The 24,844-nt window shown below is 38.9% G+C and overlaps 2 protein-coding genes across 2 annotated transcripts; one reads left to right on the top strand and one right to left on the bottom strand.

Annotated features, from left to right (window-relative positions):
* Positions 1-372: 372 nt before the first annotated feature.
* Positions 373-4,191, bottom strand: kcnmb3 (potassium calcium-activated channel subfamily M regulatory beta subunit 3). Its single transcript, XM_053233550.1, has 4 exons — positions 4,033-4,191; positions 2,357-2,569; positions 1,316-1,490; positions 373-998 (listed from the first exon to the last, which is right to left on the bottom strand). Exons 1-4 carry the CDS (start codon positions 4,104-4,106, stop codon positions 609-611), a joined length of 852 nt encoding a protein of 283 aa, XP_053089525.1. The 5' UTR covers positions 4,107-4,191; the 3' UTR covers positions 373-608.
* Positions 4,192-6,538: 2,347 nt separating this feature from the next.
* Positions 6,539-17,595, top strand: mfsd8l2 (major facilitator superfamily domain containing 8-like 2). Its single transcript, XM_026937224.3, has 12 exons — positions 6,539-6,911; positions 7,677-7,862; positions 8,687-8,749; positions 8,919-9,038; positions 9,642-9,721; positions 10,330-10,642; positions 11,757-11,830; positions 12,857-13,070; positions 14,555-14,677; positions 14,793-14,923; positions 15,530-15,647; positions 17,135-17,595. The coding sequence occupies exons 1-11, from the start codon at positions 6,836-6,838 to the stop codon at positions 15,608-15,610; spliced, it is 1,461 nt and encodes a 486-aa protein (XP_026793025.1). The 5' UTR covers positions 6,539-6,835; the 3' UTR covers positions 15,611-15,647; positions 17,135-17,595.
* The last annotated feature ends 7,249 nt before the right edge of the window (positions 17,596-24,844 follow it).

Here is a 24,844-nt window from a genome sequence, read left to right as displayed (position 1 = left end):
CTTGACAGATGGAGGTCTGATCTTTTCCTGGCACATTGCTGAAGACCAAAGTAGTACCAATTCATTGTAAAAATCTATTTAGCGTGACTCTGTGCCATTTTTGCTAGATGGATCTTCCTCCTCTATGCGACTCTGAGCCCTGCCCTGGCTATCCCGGCAACACCGGGTGTGAGGTGGGAATACACCCTGGAAAAGACATTCAGATCTAGGAGCAATTTAGAGTCACCAATCCACCTACCTGTATGTTTTTGCAGATAGGAGTTAACCAGAGAACCCAAAGGAAACCGACATGGATGCTGGGAGGACATGTGGAACTCCTCACAGTAGCATGAACTCAGGATCAAACCAACCATGGAGCTGTGAAACGTCAATGACAACCTGCTACTCAACATCTTGCATGTCAAGACCATATCATATGATCACGATTATAACACAAATATACATGTATTCATTTGCAAGATGCTTTCACACGATATAGTAAGCAATTTAAGGTTAAGGGTGTTGCTCAAGAACCCACTCAAGGGGCAGTCCTGGGATTTGATTGCTAGGTCCAAGCCTTAACCACTGCAGTATCATTGTACTGTACACATGGAGCTTGGTTAGCTGCCTTAATCCTCCTCCTCTATGCTGGGACTCCAGGGCCTGCAGGGCATAAATCGGTAGAGTTTGTTCTTCCCTGCTGTGCTCTGCCCGTCCTCCATTCCTTCTTCTTTTTGAATGGTTTCGTTACAGAGATAAGCAAGGTACTGCGTGAGCATGACCAGACCAACCAGCAGCGCTCCTCCGAACAGCATGAGGCTTGGCCACACCAGGCACTGCAGTGCCAGGCGCAGGTTGTGTCGCTTCGTCAGGATGGCGTCCTCTGGGTAGCGTTTGTTGCTCAGGTGGCACCTTACAGCCTGGCCTTGCTCTTGCAGTTTACAGAGGGCGTCTTTGATTCTCCGAGCCTCTCCTACCACGTCGGATTTGTTTTGGTGGTTTTTCGGGGTGTAGAAACACTAAGGGGAAAAGAAGATGCAGTCAGCTGTGGACGCCAATGCATCCAGGAAGTGTGAATTTTAATCACGCCCATTCATATTCCCAACGCTGTGAAATAGTTGAATAGTCCTGCCTTTTACACAGTGGGGTCTTCACTCACTATCATCACTTTAAATACCATCACAAAGACCTTTTTCTTTGGCCTACACTGTAAACAATTGCTGAAATATTTGTAGCAACGGTTTCGCAATAACAACCCCTATTGTAAATTTACATTCTGAGATGTTTAACTCTTTCATACTGGCCTTTAAGGTTCTCACATTATTGACAGCAATACCTCTGGGCTCAGGTTCACGGCTGCTTCATCATAGCGCAGATGCAATGTTTTTCCAGATGTTTCAGCTGTGATGTTCACCAAGACCTGCAGACACGGATAACTGCTGCCTCGTTCGTCAGGCTCGTTTAGAAACTCGGCCTGGATCAGCGAGCAGTTGGTGGCGTCTCCCCAGTCACTGCATGGCAAGAGCACTTACCATAAACTGACACGTTAAAACACTGAGAAATAGATGAGTTTAGTGAGTTTATTTTAGAAAAGCCATATAATATTTCATGCCAAACTGACCCATTTTAATTTTTATATTTTTTGGAAAAAAGTTAATGAAAATGTTTTTCTCGCCAATATGATACCATTTCAGCGCCTACTGTATTAAACATACAATTATTATTATTTTATTTATAAAATTACATTGAATATTAGTAATATAAATTGATTTATAACATTGCACATCAAAAAAGGACAGCTATATGGCACAAAAAATTATCTTAAATCAATCGAAATATTCTGAAAGAATGTATTGTAAATGTTACTATAGTTCAGAATTTTTTAAAAATTGTCTTTACGTTTTTCACTTTATGGTTTTAGCCCTTGGAAAATTAATAAGTTGCTTTTTTTATCTATAAAAGCCAGATAATATGCGGAGTATATACGATATAAAATAACATACATATCAAAATATTTAAAATATTACAAATAAAACTTAGGAAAAGTTTTATTTATAATATTTAAAATATTATAAATAATATTTTAATATTATTTTATATTATTAATATAAATTTATAATATTATAAATAACTTTAAATTTGCTTAATAAATATTACATTGATTTCAATGGGCATTCTGTATTGATTTTTCTAATCTACTTTTTTGTCATATCAATTTCACCAAGATTTTTTTTATTTATTTACTTATTTTTTTGCTGTTCCTGGGAACTTAACCCAACAGAAGTGTAAATTTCCCAATAACATTCCCCAATGACCCAGGTAACCACTGACACACCAACTGTAACCTTTACGACTAACACTTTCTGCTTGTCCTTACCTGTGGATACACGGCTTTACCACAACGATCCCCACCACAAAGTACATGAGGATGGAGAAAGCCATCATGATGAAGCCCAGGAGCAACGCTCTCTCCTCTCCTACGCTGGAAACAGGAACCTGGGCTTTGGCCTTCTCACCACCACCATCACCACCACCACGGTGTCTTCTCCATTGCGACTCGGGCACAGAGGATGGGTACTGAAGGAGCTCTCTGCAAGAACACAGACCATCTTCACAAGTGGTGTAGGACCAAGATGAAGACTTTTAGGAGTATAAGAAAGCAGTCTTTAAAGAGAGCCTCTGTGAATTTGACACGTTCTTTAATCAATATTAAATATAAATAAATATTTTCAGTTTTGTTACTGTGTACGTACATTTTCGAGTGCTGCGATACATGAGTGTCAGACATGCAAGGTTTGTACTAGATATTACTTTAATTACAATGTGTGTATCTTTTAAATACTAGGTAATTAGAGTTAGGTAGTTAGGTACTGTGAAATAAAGTTGTCGCTGTATTTCATAGCATGCTAGTATGCTAGTATTTCAATTGTAGCTCACTAAAGGACGTTAGGCCAAGACGCAAGCTTGCATTATCTAGCTAGAGTGAGTCTGTATACAGTATAACTAAAGCTAAGCCCACATTTCATATTCTTCAGATATGTTTACATTACCCTAAAGCTCACCAATTTAACATTCTTGTGAAACCAGCCTATGTTCAACATGGTTCCAACATGGTTCCTCAAAATGACAGAGTTAGCATGAGGTTCAGGTTTCACATTAATAGCTTTTCTTGTAACTTCCTTCCAGCAGAATGAAATCCAACAAAATGACTTCCACTTTGAATTTTGACAGATTTTACATGAGATCAGAATCGATAGTCAAGAACTAAAACTAAAAAAAAAAAAAACAGCAGGGTTCCTACCGTAATTGCTACGTATTACATGCTAGGTCTTTAGCATACTGAAAAAATACAGTTGTAAGACATGGGCTCTGAAACTTTTCACTGCCAGGGATTGGATTAAGTATAAAAGGAACTACACCGATCTCCAAAGCACCGATTTATTTTATAAACATAGTCAAAAGTGTAATATTTTGACTATTAAGTGGATCCATAGAACTTTTTTAGAACATTCCTGAACTTTCTTTCTCTTTTTGTTTCTGAATTATTGAGGTTTAGATTTAACCCAGGGATGTGTATACACATGTATATATTTTTAAAAAATCCTACGTTTTTACAGCGCCCCCTGGTGGCTCGGGGGAGGGGCTCTGAGCGACTGTTTGTACCTCTTATAGCTATGATCGACCCTGATTTAACCCACTGAAGTACAGGTTTAGCGACTGTTGCTTTTCCTACAACCTCATTCATCAAATGCAACAAAACTGTCTTCCACTTATTTGAATTCTCACAGATTCGACAGTCAGTAGTCCTTGACTGGAAAAAAAATAATGCGAGCTAGTGTTATACAGTTCCATGCACTTTACTCCGTATTATATTTTGCAATATATCTTTCATCTTTAACCAAAGGTTCACCAATTAGTTCTTAATATATTGCATTAATGATCCTTATGGTTCATACTGTAATAGCGCTGAATCTAAAACTCTCGCTAGGACTTCCCCTGAATCAAATCCAAATAAAATAGATCACTTATTTCCTGCCAAAATCAGGCTCTCACCTCGTGCGCCGTCTCCGGAGGTTGATGTGAACAGGAATGCTGAGGGATCCTCGAGGGGACGGACTCAGAAGCATGCCTAATTTTGATGAGCTCCAGCACCAAATTACTTGGATTTGCACAGTTCCTGGCCTTGTTCGGCACACACGCTTCTGTACGGTGCCGCAGAGGGCACTTTGGGGACGGGCATCTTACAGCCAGAGTAAAAAATATAACAGGCCTGCCTTCTGAGATCTAATGCCCCAGGCAGGGGTTTCTATAGGAACCGCCACCGCCAGGCAACATAATAATTATGTCCAATGGGACCATTATTTCAGCTGGATGTGTACTCGTACAGTGGGGCTTACCACTGAGTCTGAGTCCACTAGCACCAGCTACATTATTTATCAAAAACTCTACAGATTTTCAGTTATTGTTAAAAAAAAAAAATTAAAATCAATGTTTCTGCTGAATGATATCCAAGTACGCTGTTCTCGTTAGTGGACTTAAGCCAGTTTTAGACTGCCGCGATTTCTTGGCCGGTTTTTACAACAGATTGAGGGATAACATGTTCTCCATGTCAGATTATACAACGAGCATCCTCTAATGACAGATTAAAGATAATTACCATGTTCTGCTTACGTCATCGATCACCGTGATCTGGGCTTAGCAGGTTTTGTTCATGTTTCGCCATCACAACTAACGTATCTATTGCTGTCCTGTGAGTTTTGCATCATCCTATGCCATCCTCCTACTGGTTTTATTTTTAATGCGAATTTTTTATTTAAAAAATTCTCCCACTTTCAGAACTTTGTCATTGACTGTCTTTGGTTGCAGTAGCACTAAATTGGCTGCATTACTTCTAAGACCACGATCTTAAATCAAAACCAAAGAATTCTTTTGTGATTTTTGTCTGTAGCAGCTTTCAATTCAAAGTATAGATATAACCAAATTTGAATAAATTTGAGTAAATTTGAATAAACAAATGCAATGAACAGTGTTTGAAATGGATACAAAATACAATACCATTCCACATACAGGAGTTATAGCGATTCTAACATTTACAATGTATAGCAGTGTAATCGCAATATCATAGCAGCCTTTTAAACTGTACAACATAACCTGTTTTGTCCTATGGGGAATTTTGATTTAAAAACCATTGATCATAAGTAAACATCTTACCCCCAAATATGTGCTCTATGTACTTTCTGTGGCATCGCAGCTCACGCCGGGATTTCTCATTAAAGACTTCTGACTTGAGGAGGACCTCATACAGTGTTAAAACTTGCTCAACTGCACTTTATCAACACGTCCATGTGTGAATAATGAATGAGCGCCGAATTCAAAATAGCATCTATTATTCACGAAACACTGATGTTAAAAATGTGGAAACATTCAAAATACAATGTAGCCCACCTGCGTAGCTGTAACTCCCGAGGCTACAGGGCCGGGCAGCATGCAAGTCAATCAACAGGCCTGCTATTGAAACTGTTCAGTGTAGGGCCTGAGGAGATGGGATATTATCCAGGAAATCTATAGCATTTATTTATAGTTTTTTTTAACCCCACCACCCACTCTTTCAGAGGACAATAATTTTTGCTTTTTGGACAGCCATTTCTAAGCAGTGAAGAGGAAAAAATAGCGAAGGCAAGAAAAGGAAGTGAAAATATTTTTTGAAAGTAAAGCAGAAGGAAATTTTAGCTGCTGAGGATCTATCCATCCATTTTCGGTACTGCTTATCCTACACGAGCCCATCCCAGGAATCTCAGGGCACAAGGCAGGGGACACCCTGCATGGGGTGGCAACCCATCGCAGGGCACAATCACACACACACACACACACACACACACACCCATTCACACACTATTGACAACTTAGAGATCAGCCAATAATGCATGTCTTTGGACTGGTGGAGGAAACCAGAGTACCCAGAGGAAATCCCCTGAACCAAGGGGAGAACATGCAAACTCCACACACATACACACACACACACACACACACAGGGCAGAGGTGGGATTCAAACCCCTAACCCTGGAGATGTGAGGCAAACGTGCTAAACACTAAGCCACTAAGCCACCATGCCCCCTGCTGAGGATCTAAAATTTTCAAATAAAAAAAAAAAAATAATAATAAAAATTGTAAAATTCCTCAGGTGCAAGAGGATTAAAACACTTCAGGATGTGCTCTTATTGGAGAATAATCGACTTATTGGAGAATAACAGGGTATCTCTTCTCCTTGTCGTTGATTTTTCTACTGTTTTTAACCCACCATCCTCTTGAAAGCATCCAAATTTTACTAGTATCAAGTGAATTAACTGAAACCTTATCACATAATATGCTAGTCTCAATGAGGCTCATTATGGAAGCTAATATGCTGTTCATCTTTCCACAAATTGGCCTGAACTTAAAAGCACTTTTTTTTTAGTGGAATCAGATTGCAACTCATCTTTATTTTAACACGATTAATAATACATCGACTTTGCTACTGGTCAGTGTACTATTTCAGAGGCTTTGACCCTACGCAGGAGGCGATCAGGCTAGCCGAGACAGAAATACCTCCTGGACAAAGGTGGTTTTATTTATTTCTTTTTTTAAAAAACACCTCCAAGAAGTGAAACATCTGCTTGTTATTTCTCCTGTGTGTAACCCTGATTGAAAAATCAGCAGTGGAGCACAGAGAGATGCATTGAAACAACCTCCATGCGGGAGAAAGGCCTTAAGTGAGGACATCACGTCTCTCGTTTGGACCATTTCCTCAAAGCAGAGACAAAAATGGAGCAATGAAGACGCTTGGGTGAAAAAAGCACCATTGTAGTAAGTCATACTGATGGATTACGGACGTAAGAGGAAACTTTCTTTTGTCACAATTGGACTGCTGTTTTTCCTGAGTGGTATTGAATATGGTGAGTGTCTATGTTCGGGTATTTAGAGGTTATAACAGATTGTTTGTGGATTGAATACGAACTCTCTCTCTCTCTCTCTGTGTGTGTGTGTGTGTGTGTGTGTCTCACTGTCTATCCAGTTCCCAGAAAACACTACTGAAGGAGAAAAGAGCAAAAATGTATAAAAGAATATGTTGAAAAACAAATGACTTAGGCTTAAACTCATATTAAATTCTTTTTAATTATAGTAAAATAAATTTCTGTTTCTTTTTATGTATTATTTTATGCTTTTTATGTATAATTTTATTTTATAATGACTCATTTATCTGAGTTTAATTAAAGTTTTTTTTAATACTGTATAATAAAACACTGGGAACGAGGTGTGGCCTGTAAACCTGTAAGACACAATGAAGGGGGCGTGGCCTTTGTGCCTGTCAGTTCTAGGAAAGGAGGTGTGGCCTGTAAACCTTCCCGTTCCAGTGAAGGTGGCATAGCCTCTGCAACTGTCAGATCATTGGAAGGGGGTGTGGCCTGTAAACCCGCCAAACCCAACAAAAGAGGTGTGGTCTGTGTGACTCCCATTGAGTCCCAAGTTCTCATCACAATGAAATGTAACCTGTTGAAATTACATGGGGGGTGTAAACTTTTGCTCTTGACTGTCATCAACCAGGTTGCATACATCATGTGATCTGGTTATATAGATAATGACTTCCTGCATTCCCCTAACTGACCTATGATTTTATCTCTCTCTCTCCCTCTCTCTTTATCTGTTTATCTCTCTCTAAGCTGTTATCCTTCCCACTATATGGAGGTATCTGCAGATTCTCGATGCCCCGCCGTATTTCCTCGGACTCGGTCTGTCTGCGTTCAGTTTCAGTGGACTCGTGACGGGGCCGTTATTCGGACGCTGGTCTGATAGAACCCGCACTACAAAGACCATCATCCTTTTCTCTAACCTCTTTGAGATTGTGGGTAAGTGTCGAGAGAAAGAGTCAGGCCAGAACTGTGAGTTCCACACAAGCACGTGATCCGTCAGGAATAAAACACTTTTGGGGTGTGTTGTTATAGGAAAATAATCAACACAGACTGGTGTGATGAAGCGGAGTTTCTGTTAGCGCCCCAAACTTGATTATTTTCCAATGACAGCATGTCATGAAGTGTTTTATTCCTCTAATACCATAGCAACCTGGCAACAATTACAACATTTTATTGCTTTTACTATCGTTTCTATAGTAACCAGGGACTTGTATGGTGGACACGCCACATAATCTAAGACTAATAAGAAAACATATGCTGTTGACATAGTGAAGTTTTCTGTAAGGAGACATTTATGTTACATTTTTGGAAAGGAGTCTCCAGTGCAAGCACTTTTTAACAGTATGTTTTTCGATCTGGTTGAGTTTTCAGGACTTTGCACTTTGTGGTTTCTCGGTTAACATGATAAGCTGCATTATTTTTGTCTTATTACCTTCAAGAGAAAGAAAAAAGTGAGAAATAACTTGTTTGGTGCACCATCCACAACAGCAAATGTAACTATATACAGATAAAAAGTATGATTTTCATTAATAAATAAAAAATGTAATCATTGGCCAATTGTTGTGGCATAAAAGGAGTAGAAGCTTCAGAACATGCAGTTATTGGAAAATAATCAACTTTGGGGTGGTGACAGGAAATCATTGATATTGGGCCACATCACACCACCCTGTTGTTGATTATTTTCCTGTAACAGCATATCCCCAAGTGTTTTATTCCTTACATAGTTCATATTGTACACTAAGAGCTATTTCTTCATATAGGGAACTTCATGTACTTCATAGGCTACTCAAAATGGCTTCTCCTGTCCAGTCGACTTGTTGCAGGTGAGAACAGTCAGCCTTTTATCTACATCGATTTCAAAATCCAAAAGTTGGTAACATGCATTGAACTGCAAATTCTCACATATCAGTTATCTTGTTGATGCAGTAAACCATTATTTGTCTTGGTGAATCTTTAAAACATGTGTTCTACTTCTATATGAAATCATCCCAGGCATTGGTGCTGGCGCAGGTTCATCCATTTTTGGCTTCCTGACACGGACCACGGTTCCTGAAGAACGAGCTCGAGTGTTCGCTGCTGTGATGGCATCACGCCAAGCCGGACTCCTGATTGGTCAGTCGAAGTCATTTGTGGTTTTGTAGTATAGTATGATACTAAAGCCAGACTCCATTACTGAGAACTGTATACCATATCAATCAAAAACGAATACAGATTCGTACAAGTCAGAAGGAGAATAAAATTGCTAGGGACCATAACATATAATGGCACATAGATGAGCGCAGACAGGGAAGGATAGGTCTTATTGTGGAGCATCATTAAATGTGTTATTTTAAAAAAACTGAAAGAATTTGGCACAACCACCAGCACAAGGATAATTCTCAACATGATGCTAACACCACCATGCTTCGTCTACAAACGTTTTATAACAACCTTATCAGAACACTTGATTCATTGGATTTTTTTTTTTAATTTCATAAATCCGAAATGTTCAGAAACTTTTCTAAAACTGCTAGCTGGACAGCTTGAACTAGTGGAGCTCTTTCACTGTGCCTGGGTTCAGGAGATTGTCTTCTTGGGAAAAAAAGAAAGAATCATATTTCTGAAAAAATGTTTTCACCCCAAGGGAGAAGACAGTTGTTGATTATAGATAGATAGATGGATAGATAGGTCTTATTATGTGTTTTCTTCCATGATGATATACTTTGTTGTTTTTAGGGCCTGCTTTTAACATTTTCCTGCGATTGTGTGATTTTCGACTGGGACCATTCATCGTGAACAAGTACACCGCTCCCGGGGTAAGACTGCCTAAACAAGCCGCATGTATTAACATAACACGGTGTCATTCTTTAATTATTATTTTTTTAAATGTAATTGTTAGCAAATTGATGTGGTGTAAAAGGAATAAATCACTTTAGGATGTGCTATTATAGGGAAACAGTTAATGTTGGGAGGTTACGGCGCATCATACCACCCTGTTGTGTTTTATTCCTTATATAATCTTCTGAAATATGATCATTTGTTTTATGGCATATTTTCCTCCAACATTTGTTAGCAAAATTCCAGCTCCCATTGCATTTGGATGTCCAGAAATTGAGAAATGGTATCCAACTATTCTGAAGATGACATCATCAAAAAGGCACACACTCATGGGCTCGATCCATAATGGTGTATTAAATAGTTAGATAAAATAGAACCATACATGGCTGACGTACTATTTTGGTATAATATTTACTACATCAGTATGCGGTTTGGGACACGCCTACTGGTTCTATCATGTCTTTCTTTCATGACCAATAATACAAACATATTCTGTGATATTTCAAAAGTGAGATTAATGACACTGTTAACTCGTTACTGCTACACCTAAATGCTAACCTGTTCTTTTGCCCGGTATGTGCTCCAGCTCTTCATGTGTGCCATGTGGCTGGTGCTCCAGTTAGCCGTGGTTCTGCTATACTGGGACGTCCCTCCGGTGGACACCATGCCAGAGATGCACACTGCCCTCCGCCATGTCAGGGAGGAAGAGGAGTGGCCGCTCGTGTGCTCACAGGGTGAGGATGGTACACCAGGGTCAGGCTCCTACGCCATGGTGCCATCTGATCAGACTGAGACACAGCTTTCAGAAGAACTCGGGCCATCTGAGCCTGGAGCGTCGCCTGCCTCGGATAGTCCTCGTTCCCTGGATGACCCCTTCAAGAACTTCAGCGCCAGCCAAGGTGCTTTTCATTTAATTTATCTTCTTGCGGCCTGCACAACTGAGTGATTCTAAACAACGCTATCTATCTTCAACTGACCTTCGCTTTATCAGAAGAAAAGACGAAAAAGCCGATCTACTTGACAGGCAGTGGGAATGGGGAAAAAAGAATTTGAGACTGTATTGGAGACTTCTCTTTAGGACTGAATTTCGATATAATAATTATTCTGATGCAACTATGCTGGCACAAGGGTCATTTTTAACATGATGCTACCACCACCATGCTTCCTCTATTTTGTAAGGACATTCTCAGAACATCCAGAATCCAAATAGATCAATCCAATTAGCCAATACATGGGCACAATTTATTAATTGGAGAGCTCAATACAGCAAATTGCAAGCCACACAAATACAATTTCATCACCTGAGTCTACTATCCCATGGCCATATTAAAATTGTACACATAATGTAGTACCCTGACACATAAAAATAAATAATAAAATGAATATTATTAGTGAATTAACATGGCTTAAATTGCACATTTGCACTATTTGATTTATTCAAGTGCTTACTGTCTTAAAGGCTTAATGTGTTTAAGCCTGTGACATGTGACATGGAGTCCACTAGAGACTAGCAGGTTACTAAAAAATATTATGGAAAACATTTGTGTCAATATTTATACAAAAAAAAGAGTAAATCAATTCTGATGTTGTAGGAATGTTGTAGGAACGCCTACAAATGTTTTATATTTAAAAAAAAAAAAAACATCCTCAGAAGCTTAGATTGAATTTTCTTTGAACGAAAAGTTCCTAAAACCAAAAATTGTTAGCTGGGCAGTTCTCAGCAAAATGTTTTCATCACCCCTGGGGAGAGGGAGTTGTTGATTCTAGATAGAGGCTGCACTAGTGTGTGTGTGTGTGTGTGTGTGTGTGTAGGTGTGTGTGGGTGGGATCACTCTTCATCGATTCCTCCTGTTGTGACTGAGGGAGATGATCTCAGACTGTGGAAAGTCTTTATTGACCTGTGCACCTTTTCTACGTTTGCGTGCTTGTGATATATTGCGATATAGCTTTTATCGATCCGTGCCAGAGCTTTGTCTCCTTCACTTATCCGTCTCTCTCTTTTCCTCTCTCTAGAGTTCCTGAGGGAGGAGGTGGTGGTTCTCCTCACCGCACAGTTCATCACGCTCTTTAATCAGACCGCACTCGAGGTGCGTTCTATCTCTTAGACAACAATCTTCCTTCACTTTGACTGTAATTCATTAAACTATTACAGGAGAAGAAACCACAATCAGTGGTGTACAGCAGCGATGTTAAATTCTCAATTCTGATTGGTCAGAAGGTTGTTGATTAATTTTCTGTTACAGCAGCTCTGACAGTCGTTTCTGCTACGAGGCAAATCACAGGGTTATATTAATGCGCTCCTTTTAATACGTTATTGTTTCTATGGTAACAACTTACACAGGGACTTGTATTGCAGACGCTCGACATTAACAGGTAAAAAAAAAAGTGTGTAATTGTTGATATGGTGAAATTTTCTGTGAGATGTTTATTTAGCATTTATGGAAGGAGTTTCCGGTGTAAGCGCTTTGTAAGGCTGTTATTTTAAGTTTTCCGGACAGAGGAGTTTACATTTGCAGTTTGTTTTTTGTATTTTTAAGAAAAAAAGAGACTTTCGCGAGGGTTTGACTGTTTATAGCTGCTATAACGCAAGTGATAACTTGTTTTGCGGAAATTTCACAATGCAACTACAAATGAATAAGAAAGTACAATTTGTGTTACGTTAAGGAATAAAAATTGTAACTGTTGGCCAACTGCTGTTGTATAAGAAGAATAAAACACTTCGGCATGTGCTGTTATAGGAAATTAATCTACGACGAGGTGGTGTGATGAGCGATGCGTAAAATGGAGGCACTCTTACCACCATGAAGTTGGTTATTTCATGATAATCAGAAAGTGTTTTATTCATAATTCCGACGGTTTCAATTTTTTTAATAAAATAAAGTAAAATACGTTTTTAAAATCCATTTATAGTTTTATTTACTTCATTTTTGTAGTGAGGTCTCAAACACTAACTTACTGCATTAGGAGATCTGACATCTCACCGTCTCCATGGGAACAAGCACCGATTTGAAAACCCAAAATGTCTGCTCTTGGTATATAACAGGATTTACATAATAACAGAGTAGTAGTAACAGATGATCAAGGTTAACGCAGCATCTCGGTGTCCTCTCCAGACCATGGTAACACCGATGACGCAGAAGTACTTTGGCTTTGGTGAGCTGGGGAACAGTGTGATGTACGGACTGTGCGGTGTGGAGGTGATCGGCGGGTTCTTCCTCGTGCGCTGGCTGAGCCGCGTGCTGGAGGAGCGCGTGCTGCTCGCTGCCGGCCTGCTCGTGAGCTGCGTGGCCTGCGTCTGGTGCCTCGTCTTCCTTGCTGACCCCAAAGGTAAACATGCGCGTGTGCATGTGTGTGCGTATGTGTGTGTGTGTATAAAGTAAGAGCTCTGTTGGCCACATGCCCGGACAGACTGGCGCACACCTGCACGCGGACAGCTACAATATGCTGGCTCTACTTGATGCCAGGTGGTGCGTGTAGAGCGATGCTCTTTTCTTCCTGCAATATTAGAGTTTTTTTTTTTTTTTTTTTTTTAATCGAATGAAAATGCAGTATATCTTACAGTAGGGTGCAGAAGAATCCGCACACTGTCAAGAAGTGTATGTACAATTCTAAACAATTTTTAATTATTCCTGACTGCCTGCTGTGTTCACAGTGAGAACTACAACAAATTTAAGATAATTAAAAAGACACAGATGTTTGCCTGATAGGTCTGGATGATAAAAAGTGCTCCATGGCCAATAAAACCAGCCAAACTATAAAAAAAAATAAATAAAATGCACCTCTCTCAAAATCTATACAATGCTTTTAAAGACCATCATCGTCCCAAAGTCTTTACTCCTCTTTTGCCGAGAATTATTCATCTTATACTATACCAATTTTCCAATGATTACAATTTTACCATGATGTTTCCATTTATAGCTGCGGAATGTCCATGAAACTAGTAACGTCCCATTATCACTTGCGTTATAGCAGCTATAAGTAGTCGTGCCATCACCAGCCTCTCCTTTTTCTCTTTCTGATGCTAATAAGACAACTTGTCAGGCTAACATGCAACCGAAAAGCTCAAACTCCTTTGTCCGGAAAACTTTACGAAGTGCTGACACTGGAGACTCCTTCCATAAATGCTACATAAACATCTCTTCACAGAAAACCTCACCTATGGAGAATTATGTGTGTTGTTACTATAGAAACAATATGTGCGTAAGTGATTTTTTCTAAGAAAATTAATCAGCAATCAACTTCTGACCAATCAGAATCGAGAATTTAACAGCACTTGGTACTAGCTAGTCCCGCACTACTCTGGACTAGCTAGACACCTTGTGTATTTTTAACATACAGTACTAGAATGCTACAGTATACGTACTGATCTTTAAGTTGTTTAGCCAAGCTATACGTCTTATAGAAGATTTCATCAATCATTCTTTGTTAGTATGATTGAGATTGATCTTTTGGATTGAATTTTTTTTTCATAGAATTAGGAGCAATAATGCGTCAATGAGTCAATCTCAGGTGTTAGTCGTTACTCAATAAGAGACGACTGTTAACTCTGTGTGTAGACTACCACGATCTATACGATGTCCCAACAATTTGTGAAAAAAATAAATCAATGGGGTGTTTTTTCATTCGTTGATTTCTCAAACAGCTAACCGAATAAATGTTATCATCGGCTTGCTATAATATCGCTACATTGTGTTTCAAACACTTCATGGTTTCGTGGATAAAATCTTGAATGTTGTTGTGCTTTGTTGGAAATGTGTTTGTCTTATTGCATATGTGTGTGTATGTGTGTGTGTGTGTGTGTGTGGGATCAGGTGGCTTTGCGCTCGAGCTGACCGAGTTCATTATTGGGGTGTTCCTGCAGCTGCTGGGGCTTCCCTTCGTCGCCGTGTCCCAGGTTTCCCTCTTCTCCAAAGTCACTGCAGAGAAGACGCAAGGTGCGTGTAAGAATAAAATTAAAACCAAAAGAATAAAATCTCATGATCTCTTATTACCAGATGTCTTATTATGGTGTGTATGCATACGTGTATGTGTGTGTTTATATACCTGCAGGCTTTAGTCAAGGTGTACGGCGCTCCATTGGAGGTCTTGCCACCATCCTGGGTCCGCTCTGGGCTGGTGGTTTAACTGGGAACTTGTATGTGATGCTTGGAATGATGCTGTTTCTCCTCACACTCATTATGGTCAGTGAGAGTGTCATTAGGCTTCAGATTAGTGATCGAAGATCATCTCTGTAATCCCTGCAAACACTCATCTGCGATCAGAATTTGTAATCTTAGGGTGCTTTCACGTAAGCTGTTTGAACGGAAATACTGTGAATGCTTAAAACGATTATACTGTGACATGCTAATTGGCTAGTAAGTTAGCTGACTTATATAAACAACAGACTAGCTAATTATTAGCTAGCATGTTAATCTAAGAAAATCGTATCACTTACAATTATCTGCGTTCACGATTTTTAATTTGTGACAGAGCCAGCTAGCATGATAATCTACAAACATCCTTATTGTAATTGTAACTAAATCGATGTAAGTGATAGCGCAAATACTTCTGTGTCCACCATTTTGAATTGTTTTTTTCTTCAAGAAATCTTGTTTAGGATATATGATGACTTTAAATAAAAATTTGGCTATACATGCAGATCTGTAGGTCTTGAGACTTCAGCCCGAAACTCAAATTTAGAAAAAGAAATTCGGGAAAGTGGGATTTATAACGGGTTCATATCAGAGGGATTGCGTTTAATATAATCACTGTATGATTTGAACATGTGCCTTGCTGTCGTCGGTCAGCTCATGATGGCGCTGTCCTACGAAAAACTGGTGGAGCCCCCCGTGGTGCAGCATGCAGACGACTCTGAGAGCGAAGGATAGAGGTGGAAGTCACTCGTTCACCCGTCAAACTGTACAGGTGAGGAGGAGGAGGAGGACAAGGAGGAGGACAAACAGATTTTTACGTCACAAGCTGCACCACTTAATGATTATTAATGAATGTTTGACTAGCTAATTTTATGTAGCAGAAATATTAGTGTTGCCGACCAGCTAATTAAATTTAAGTTTGACTAGCTACTTATGTTTGACTAGCTACTTTTATGTAGCTGACTAGCTAGTTAATTTTTACTCAGACTAGCTACTTTTATATAGCCAACAAGTTTGTTATGCATAGCTGACCACCTAGCTAACTTTTATGCAGACTAGCTACTTTTATGTAGCTGACTAGCTAGTTAACTATGCAGACTATCCAACAAGCTAGTTATGTGTAGTCGACTAGCTAGTTAACTTTAATGTATACTAGCCAGTTTTATATTGCTGATACCCTAGTTAAATCTAACTGAGTAGTTAGTTAACTTTTATGCCGTCAACTAGCTAGCAATGTTTATGTAGACTTGCTAGTTTTATATAGCAGACTCGCTAGTTAAATTTTATGTACAACAGCTAGATTTATGTAGCCAACTAACTTCTATAAAGGTTAGCTATTTTCATGTAGCCTACTAGCTAGTTAACTAGCTAGTTTTATGTAGACAAGAAGGTAATTATTTCTAGCTGCCTAGGTAGTTAATATTTATGTATTTTTTTATGTACATTTTTAATTTTTATGGCTGATGCTGTAGTGAGGATGCCAGTGTTTTGAAGTTTGGAATAAATTCTGTGGAAAATTGCTAAAAATAGTTTTTGCCAGACAGAGTGTGTTTTAATGAAAAATCCGCTTGCTGCTATGACATTTTCTTCTGAAAGTGACAACTTGCAAGTTCTAAATAATGAGGAAAATGTTAACCAGGGTTTATTAAGATTATTAGAAAATCGGGTGAACTGTCGAGCCAGAGTTTGTAGTTTTTCCAAAGCTAACACACCTGCTCCAGCTTCGGCTACATCATTAGCTGTTTATCTGAACCAGGGCACGGAGGTAGATGATTTATGGTGCCATTAGGTTATGTTGTTGTACTGGGGTGGTTTTCTGTAGGACGCTTTAAATCAGTAAAGATGACGATAGAACAGTTTCTACAATAAAAGTTCTACAAAAATGCTAATGTAGGTGACGAGGAATTAGCATTATATATGGGAAGCCATTAGTCCAAAAGTCCTAGTCTGTCCCCAAGAGCACTTTTCATTGCGTTATTTATCAGAACGTGTTAACAGCCCTTCCAGACAATAAGAACACACCACTGTTTAAAAATCATATTAATGAATTCTTGTGTGAGAAATCTAATTTTTAAAAATTCGATCTCGTTTTGTTATTAGATTAAAGAAAACACTGTTTAGTATCGGACAAAGTGAGAATGCTGTGATCTGTCGATGACATGGACGAGACAAACTTTATTCCAGTCGCGCCGCTGCGTCTCCAGATGGCCGAGTGAAATTAAAAGATCCGTGATTTTTTTTATTTTTATTTCCATTCAGGACAGCAGCTCGTGGTGGTCCGTCTGGCCCGGGGTTGGGGTGCGTGTGGTGCTCGGTGGAACAGATGCTGGAGCGGTGGTAGTTACGGGCTCGTGCCAGGAGCAGCAGACCTCGGACAGCAAGAGGGATGGACACACACACACACACACACACACACACACACATACGCCCACACGCCCACACATATGCTCACACACACCTCATACAGCTCTGCTTGTTATGTTATTTTCACAGTTTTGTATAAAATGTACAATACTGTAAATATGAAAATGCATTTAAACAGAAATCACACAATTTTTCTAAGTCTCTATGTTAAGGTGTTGCTTTGATTTGCGTCATTGTAGTTTGCAGTGAGTGTACAGACGAGGGCGCTATTCCTCCACAACACTGAGTGTGTGTATGTGCGTGCGTGTGTGTGTGTGTGTGTGTGTGTGGACATGTTTTTTATATCTTAGTGGGGACCAAATGTCCCCACAAAGATTGGAATATCTGACAGTTTTGACCTTGTGGGGACCAGCCAGTTGTCCCCAGAAGGTCAAAACTGTCAGATATTCCAATCCTTGTGGGGACATTTGGTTTTTGGTTTTTGTTTGTTTGTTTGTTTTACAAAAACTTCTGCTTTAAAAAAAAAAAGAAATGAGAACAAACAGTTTCGCTTTAGTTACTGAGGTTACGGTTAGGGTTAGATTTAAGTTTTGGCGTAGCATTACCTTTACCTACGTTAATAATTATGTCAATGGAAGGTCCTCATAAGGGTAGTAAGACAAATGTGTGGGTGTGTCTGTCTGTCTGTCTGTGTGTGTGGACATCTGGACAAATTTCTCGACAAGGACAGGAATATCTAATTGACATAGTTTTGACCTTGTGGGGACATTTGGTCCTCAAAACGATATAACAACATGTACACACATTCATGTTTGCCTTACTATCCTTATGAGGACCTTCCATTGACATAATTATTAATAGAAGATCTTCATAAAGATAGTAAGACAAACACAAGTGTCCCCACAATGATAGGAATAGCTGACCTTGTGGGGACTTTTGGCTGGTCCCCACAAGGCTGTCTTTTTTTCTACAAACACTGCAGCTTTTATTTAAAATAAATAAAAGTAAAAGAGTCAAAAGGTTTCTTTTTGGTTACAGAGATTAGGGTTAGATTTAGGTTTCAGTTTAGCATTAACTTTAGCTGCGGTAATAATTATGTTAATGGAAGGTCCTTGTAAGGATAGTAAAGACAGACATGAGTATGTGGGATGTTTTTATATTTTTTTCTGGGGACCAAATGTCCCCATCAAGGACAATCAGAATATCTGACTTTATTAACAATGTGGACACACACACACACATTTATGGCTTACTATCCTTATGAGGACCTTCCACTGACAAAGCAAATATTAATTCACGGTCCTCATAAGGATAGTAAGAAAACACAAGTATGGTTTAATATATTTATGAGGACCAAATGTCCCTACAAGGATAGGAATATCTGACTTTATTAACAACGTGTACACACACACACACACACACACACACACACATTCATGGCTTACTATCCTTATGAGGACCTTCCATTGACAAAGCAAATATTAATTCACGGTTCTCATAAGGATAGTAAGAAAACACAAGTATGGTTTTATATCTTTATGGGGACCAAATGTCCCTACAAGGATCGAAATATCTGACAGTTTTGACCTTGTGGGGACATTTGCCTGGAAGGTCCTCATAAAGATAGTAAAACAAATGTGCATGTGTGTGTGTGTGTGTGTGTGTGTGTGTGTGTGTGTGTGTGTGTGTGTGTGTGTGTGTGTGAGAGAGGGGAGGGGAGTTGTGAAATACGTTAACTAAATTATGATGAAATTTGGAATAACTCTCAAACAAACCTAACTACTCTGTAATTTTAATCTTCCCAGCTTCCGTGTTTACTTTTAATAACCCGAGACACAGAAGCAGAACGTTGATATTTTTCGTCTTGACAAATCTCCGATTAAAGTCGACGAAATGGCAGAAGTGGAAGAATCGGCGCTGAATGCTAACGAAGCCGTCGGGCCGCTCTCTTTCACTCTCACATGCAAAATTGATTTTCGGTATTTACGCACATCTGTCTTCAGTGTGATTTACAGCAGAAAGCCGGACGAATAAGTGTTTAACCTCTCACACTTTAATCCAGATTATCTCCCAATCCCTCCTCTCTCTGTGTGTGGCCTGACAGGTTGTAATCCCGGTCTCTCTCTCACACACACACACACACACAAACACACACATTGACCCAGCAGACCACACACACACACACACACACACGCACTCTGGGCCTGTTAATGTGCTTGATTTAAAAAGAGTCGTGACATTATTCATCATAACCCCCCTCATAATTCTGCCAGACACGCCGACCTGATGTTGAGTGACGGCTCAGTAATGATATCCCCTCAGCTCCTTATTGCGCCAGAGAAGGTAAATATTTATGATCCCTCGTGTCCCTGCTGTTAATAAACGCTTGACGAACACTCCAGCTGTGTTACATTTCAGATTTTTACTTCACCTCCATGACTCTCCATTTCCTTGGGTTGCCATCTTAAGGGCTGTGCCATTACTTTATCAACTTGCAGGAATTTCAGTAGACCTTTGGAGAAATTCATCCAGAATGCCATTTTTCAAAGGATGTTCCTAAACAGGAGCAATAAAATACTTGTATTTTTCAAGAAATGTTCATTCAGTTTCATTTTTATACACAGCTAACGTATTCTACAACCTAGTTAGCAAGCTAGTGGAATATGAATGACTAGCATGCTAGCTAGTTCTCATGCAAACATGACTCCATAATAAATACTATGCTATTCTTTGAATTAAAATTATAATTACAAGTCATAATTGTTGCATTCCAGTGCATGTTAGCTAGCTAGTCTGAACTCTTTTGATATTTTGGTATTATTTAACGCCCAATGGTTAAGAGATGTATCCAAGATGCATGTCAGATTAGTTTATTTCTCTAAATAACATTTACGTTTTATTGTGAGAAATTTAAAATAAAAAAAAACAGAAATTGCATTTTCTTAAAGGAAAAATCCATCATGAACGACTTTCATATTAATATTAATAAGCATCATATTTATTGTATATTGAAATTCTACATTTTTGATTTAAATATTGCTTTATTTTCACTTCGGGTTAACCGTTTCCTACATTACCCACAATGCATTTTACTTCATCTCTACCTAAAGAGAGTGATGCGGCGGCGCTTTAATCCTGTACACCCTACTCAAAAAAATCATCTTCCAAAGCTTCAACTTTCCTGCTAATACCACCGTCAATGCCATTGCCCTCGCCATCTTGTAGATCGCTGCCTGGCTGAGCCAAATCCCTGCCTTGGCTCGGCGCAACTACGCGTTGCATTCTGGGACTTTGGGTCCAGTGTCTGGATTTCTCATTACTATGACATTTGGACGTTGCTGGAAACTGCTGAGAAAGACAAGAAGCTGTTATGTTTTTGGTAGCTAACAGTGAAACCTCTCACAGGAATAGTGCACCAACCAACAAATTAGCATCAGAATTGCTTAACTCATCACAAATATTTCAATATTAACATTTTTCATGTGTTTCAGGGTAGAGATTCAATGAACTGTATTCAATTAAATGGGAATCGAGTTAAGTAAAGTTCGGACATAGCATAAATCTGATTCTGTGTAATGAATAACTTGCTACTTGACTTCTCTTTCATTAGCGACTTCTTTTTGTTTACTTGCGTAATTTTTTTTTAGATACTATTTTTAAAGCATTGTCTTATAAGAATAGTGTATAGTTCTAATGTAGGTGAAAAAGTCACTTTCTTTTTATATAAATGAATAGTTTTTATAGCACATGTAGCTGTTTGGTGTTTTAGTCTGGCAGATTTTTATGCACTCGGATGTCACAAATGTCATTTGGAAGCAGTGTGTAGTGCTTATATTGCACTCAAAATCCTACTTGACAAGCGTGTCAGACGTCACAGAGCATTCTGGGATTGAACGTGTCGGCTGAGCATGCTGAACATCAAAAAAAACACCATGCGGGCAGCTAGAGGGCAAACCGCGGCGATACGAGTCAAGACCGGGGTCGAAGGGCGCACGCTGTAGCGTTTAAGCGAGTGCAGATAATGCATCGCTCGCATATGGTGTAGTTCTGAATGAGAGAAGGCTGGCTCGTGGCTGTGACGTTAAACACACACATACACACATTTTGAACGATTCGTCTTCTTTTAATCTCAAAGGTTGGTACATGCTGAAATCCTTCTTCAAATGAATCCCTTAAACTCCATCTTGAAATGCTTCAAGATGAATAACTGACTAATAAACTGGGACATTAGTGGGTTAAAGGATGAATTCAGTCTTGGATTTTTATGTCAGCGAGAAGTTTGCAGACATTTTGATAATTTGGTTGGGTGCGAACCTTTTTTTTTTTTCCAACAACAAATCATATTCGTTGTTATGTCTTCATGAGAAGAACGAATGACTAATGATGAAGGAGTGAACGCTCTATATGTGTAGAGTTGCGCAAGCACCTCTTACACGCATATTAATGAACATGAGCTTCTTATCTGAATTCCTGCTCCGCCCATTAGAAAAAAAAAAAACATATATGACCTCTCGTTATGAAGAAAAATCAAACTTGGAAGGAAGTAGCAGAGATCGTCGGTGCCTCTGAATGTACGTAGCTAGGGAAATCCAACTATTTTCACGTTGATTAGTGAATTATTTAATTTGCGTTTAACCAGTTCCATTTAGAAGCTATGTATAGCTACTATGATTTTTCATTGGAATAATAGTAGCGGCTGCTACACACCCACAGGCGACAAACTACAAATGACGCGAGCGACTTGTTACTTGCTAGTGTGAACGTACAGCAAAAGACAACTCATGGTTTACGTAGTTTCATCACAGTCATTAGGGTTGGTTGCTGGGGTAAAGGATAAACTGCTCGTTTAATAAGAATGTGACGATTTTGTGCGATGCTAACCTGGTACATATAAACTTTCCTTACTTGTTAGCTACATTACTGACGTAGCTTCAGTGCAGTAGGTCACTGAAACACTGTGGACAGTGACGAATAACCAGATTTCACAACCTCATAAAATCAGCAATATGAAAAGTAGTTGGATGAAATTCCTTTCGATTGGATCACGGCTCCTGGTTTGGATTGACCCGAGCATCCGCTGCGTACTCTCAGCTCCGTTTCAGCATCTTGATCTCATTAGATGTTCACATGGAAGTTATTACAAACTGATAAGCGTGTCACATGAGGTCAACAAGAGATCGATTGCTAATCTCATTACAGCGCCATCCTGAAGGGCAGCGTCCCTCTCTCTCTTTTCCTCTCTTTCTCTCTCTCTCTTTTCCTCTCTCTCTCTCTCACTCACACACAAACAGCAGTTGAGGTCATTTCTCATGAGAGCGTAAACTGCATTACCTGTGCATTACCTGTATGAGGAAAAATCCCCTCGCCCTGTTGCGCGTTTAAAACCAGGGCTCTGAATCAACCTTGAAAGGATGCAGCTGCCTCCATTTGTCTTCATTGCACCTGACAGGTAATCTATTAGTCCTGATCATGGGGACTGCCATATTGTGGAATACGAGATTTCTACACCGAAGCTTTAGCGTATGACACGAGCCACCTGACGCAAATCCTCACGGCAGCACCAAAGCAATACACACACACACACACACACACACACACACACACACACATACTACCACTAACCGCAGCTGTGTATTTCAATACGGCTGTTAAAATGCAACCGCTGACTTCACGTTATGCCTCAGAAGTGCGTAACAACTTCACGTTACGCAAGACTTACCTTATTACAGTTCAACTGTATTTGTGTGGCACTTTTATCAATACACTTTGTAAATAATATGTTTGTAACATTACCTCATTTTTGCAAAAAAACAAAAAACAAAGAGAAAACAAGCTTAGAATTCCATGGTCCTGATTTTAAAATGATGAATCATATTAGAAACAACTATAACAAATTATAAAGGACTAAATATAAATACTACTGAAAGTCTGTAGGTATTTATTAGCTCGCTTGTCATTTTTGAGGTAAAATGTGTTACGTATAAATAAAAATGTCATTTTGTGGTTATAATAATGCTTCATTCTTTTGTCTTTGAGTGTCTAGCCTTTATTTTTCTTTTCCATACAAATCCAAACGCTAAGACAGTGAGGTAACTTGAAGTGAGTTTAGCTAGCTATGCTAACTGTGTCTTTACTATATTTCCACACAGATAGTTAACATACCTTCTTGTAAGGCAGTTAAGTAACCTGAGGCAAGTTTAGCTAACTAAGCTAACTGTGTCTTTACTATATTTCCACACAGATAGCTAACATACCTCCTTGTAAGGCGGTTAAGTAACCTGAGGCAAGTTTAGCTAACTAAGCTAACTGGGTCTTTACTATATTTCCACACAGATAGCTAACATACCTCCTTGTAAGGCGGTTAAGTAACCTGAGGCAAGTTTAGCTAACTAAGCTAACTGGGTCTTTACTATATTTCCACACAGATAGCTAACATACCTCCTTGTAAGGCGGTTAAGTAACTTGAAGTGAGTTTAGCTAGCTATGCTAAGCATCTCTTTAACATATCTACTCAGAGATAGCTAACATACTTCCTTGTAATACAGTGAGGCAACATGAGGCGAATTTAGCTAGCTAAGCTTTGCTATATCTCCACAAAAATAGCTATCTCCTCGTTAGCTTGAGTAGGGTAGCTAGCTTATAGGCCATATTATTGGTATCATCAGGAGATAAATGGTACCAGGTGGAAATTATGGTTTGTTGTTCATATTTTGCTCAACTATGATTTTATTAAAATTTAATTCCAGCATAATTCTGAGCAAATAAGCCACAGCCGCTACATGAACACAGACTCCTCCTTCCTTCCTCCCACCAGCCCTAAAAAAAAAACCAAGGGAATACCCCTGAAACTGAATACAAGGGAATGCAAATTGCATCAGAGCACAGTGCCTTCTGGGTAAGTTTTGTTCCTGAAGTAGACTCGGTCCCGTGAGTCTCAGAGGGCTCATCTAACAAACTTTCCTTCAGCTAATAAAGTATTGCAGCAGCCCCTTGGGTTGGTGAGCGGAAGTCAAGAAAGTTGTGTTAATAACAGTATTGGAACACAGCCCGGCTCTTCAATTCCACAGCGGTTATCAATTATGAATGGAGGAATTCTGCTTGATCTGCGTCTGTTGATGTGTACGAACAGTTGGAGATGAAGAAAGAAGGGCAAAAGAAGGGGGGAGGAATCACAGCCACTTTCCCCATAGTTTACTCAAATCAATTACTTACATATTCATGTTAATACTCATAAATAATTAACCTCCGTAGTCCTTAGACGACTATTAATTTATGTTTAAAAAAACTTCAAGTGAATATTGAACCTTGAATAAAATTATCTAATATTTTTCATTATGATAAAAGATTATAATAAAACATTATATATATATATGTATATATATATATATATATATATATATATATATATATATATATATATATACATATATATATATAACATATATATATATATATATATATATATATATATATATGATTATTAAACCTAATTTTATAAATTTTTACTCATTTCAAATTTCTTTATTAGCAGCTATTTGTTTTGTAATTTCATTTATTTCTTGAAAAAAGCTAAATTATGTCATTTCGAACCTGAAAATCAAATCT

The sequence above is a fragment of the Pangasianodon hypophthalmus genome, chromosome 4 (assembly GCF_027358585.1).
Source record: "Pangasianodon hypophthalmus isolate fPanHyp1 chromosome 4, fPanHyp1.pri, whole genome shotgun sequence".
Taxonomy (NCBI): Eukaryota; Metazoa; Chordata; class Actinopteri; order Siluriformes; family Pangasiidae; genus Pangasianodon; species Pangasianodon hypophthalmus.
This window is presented reverse-complemented; position numbering and strand designations above follow the sequence as displayed.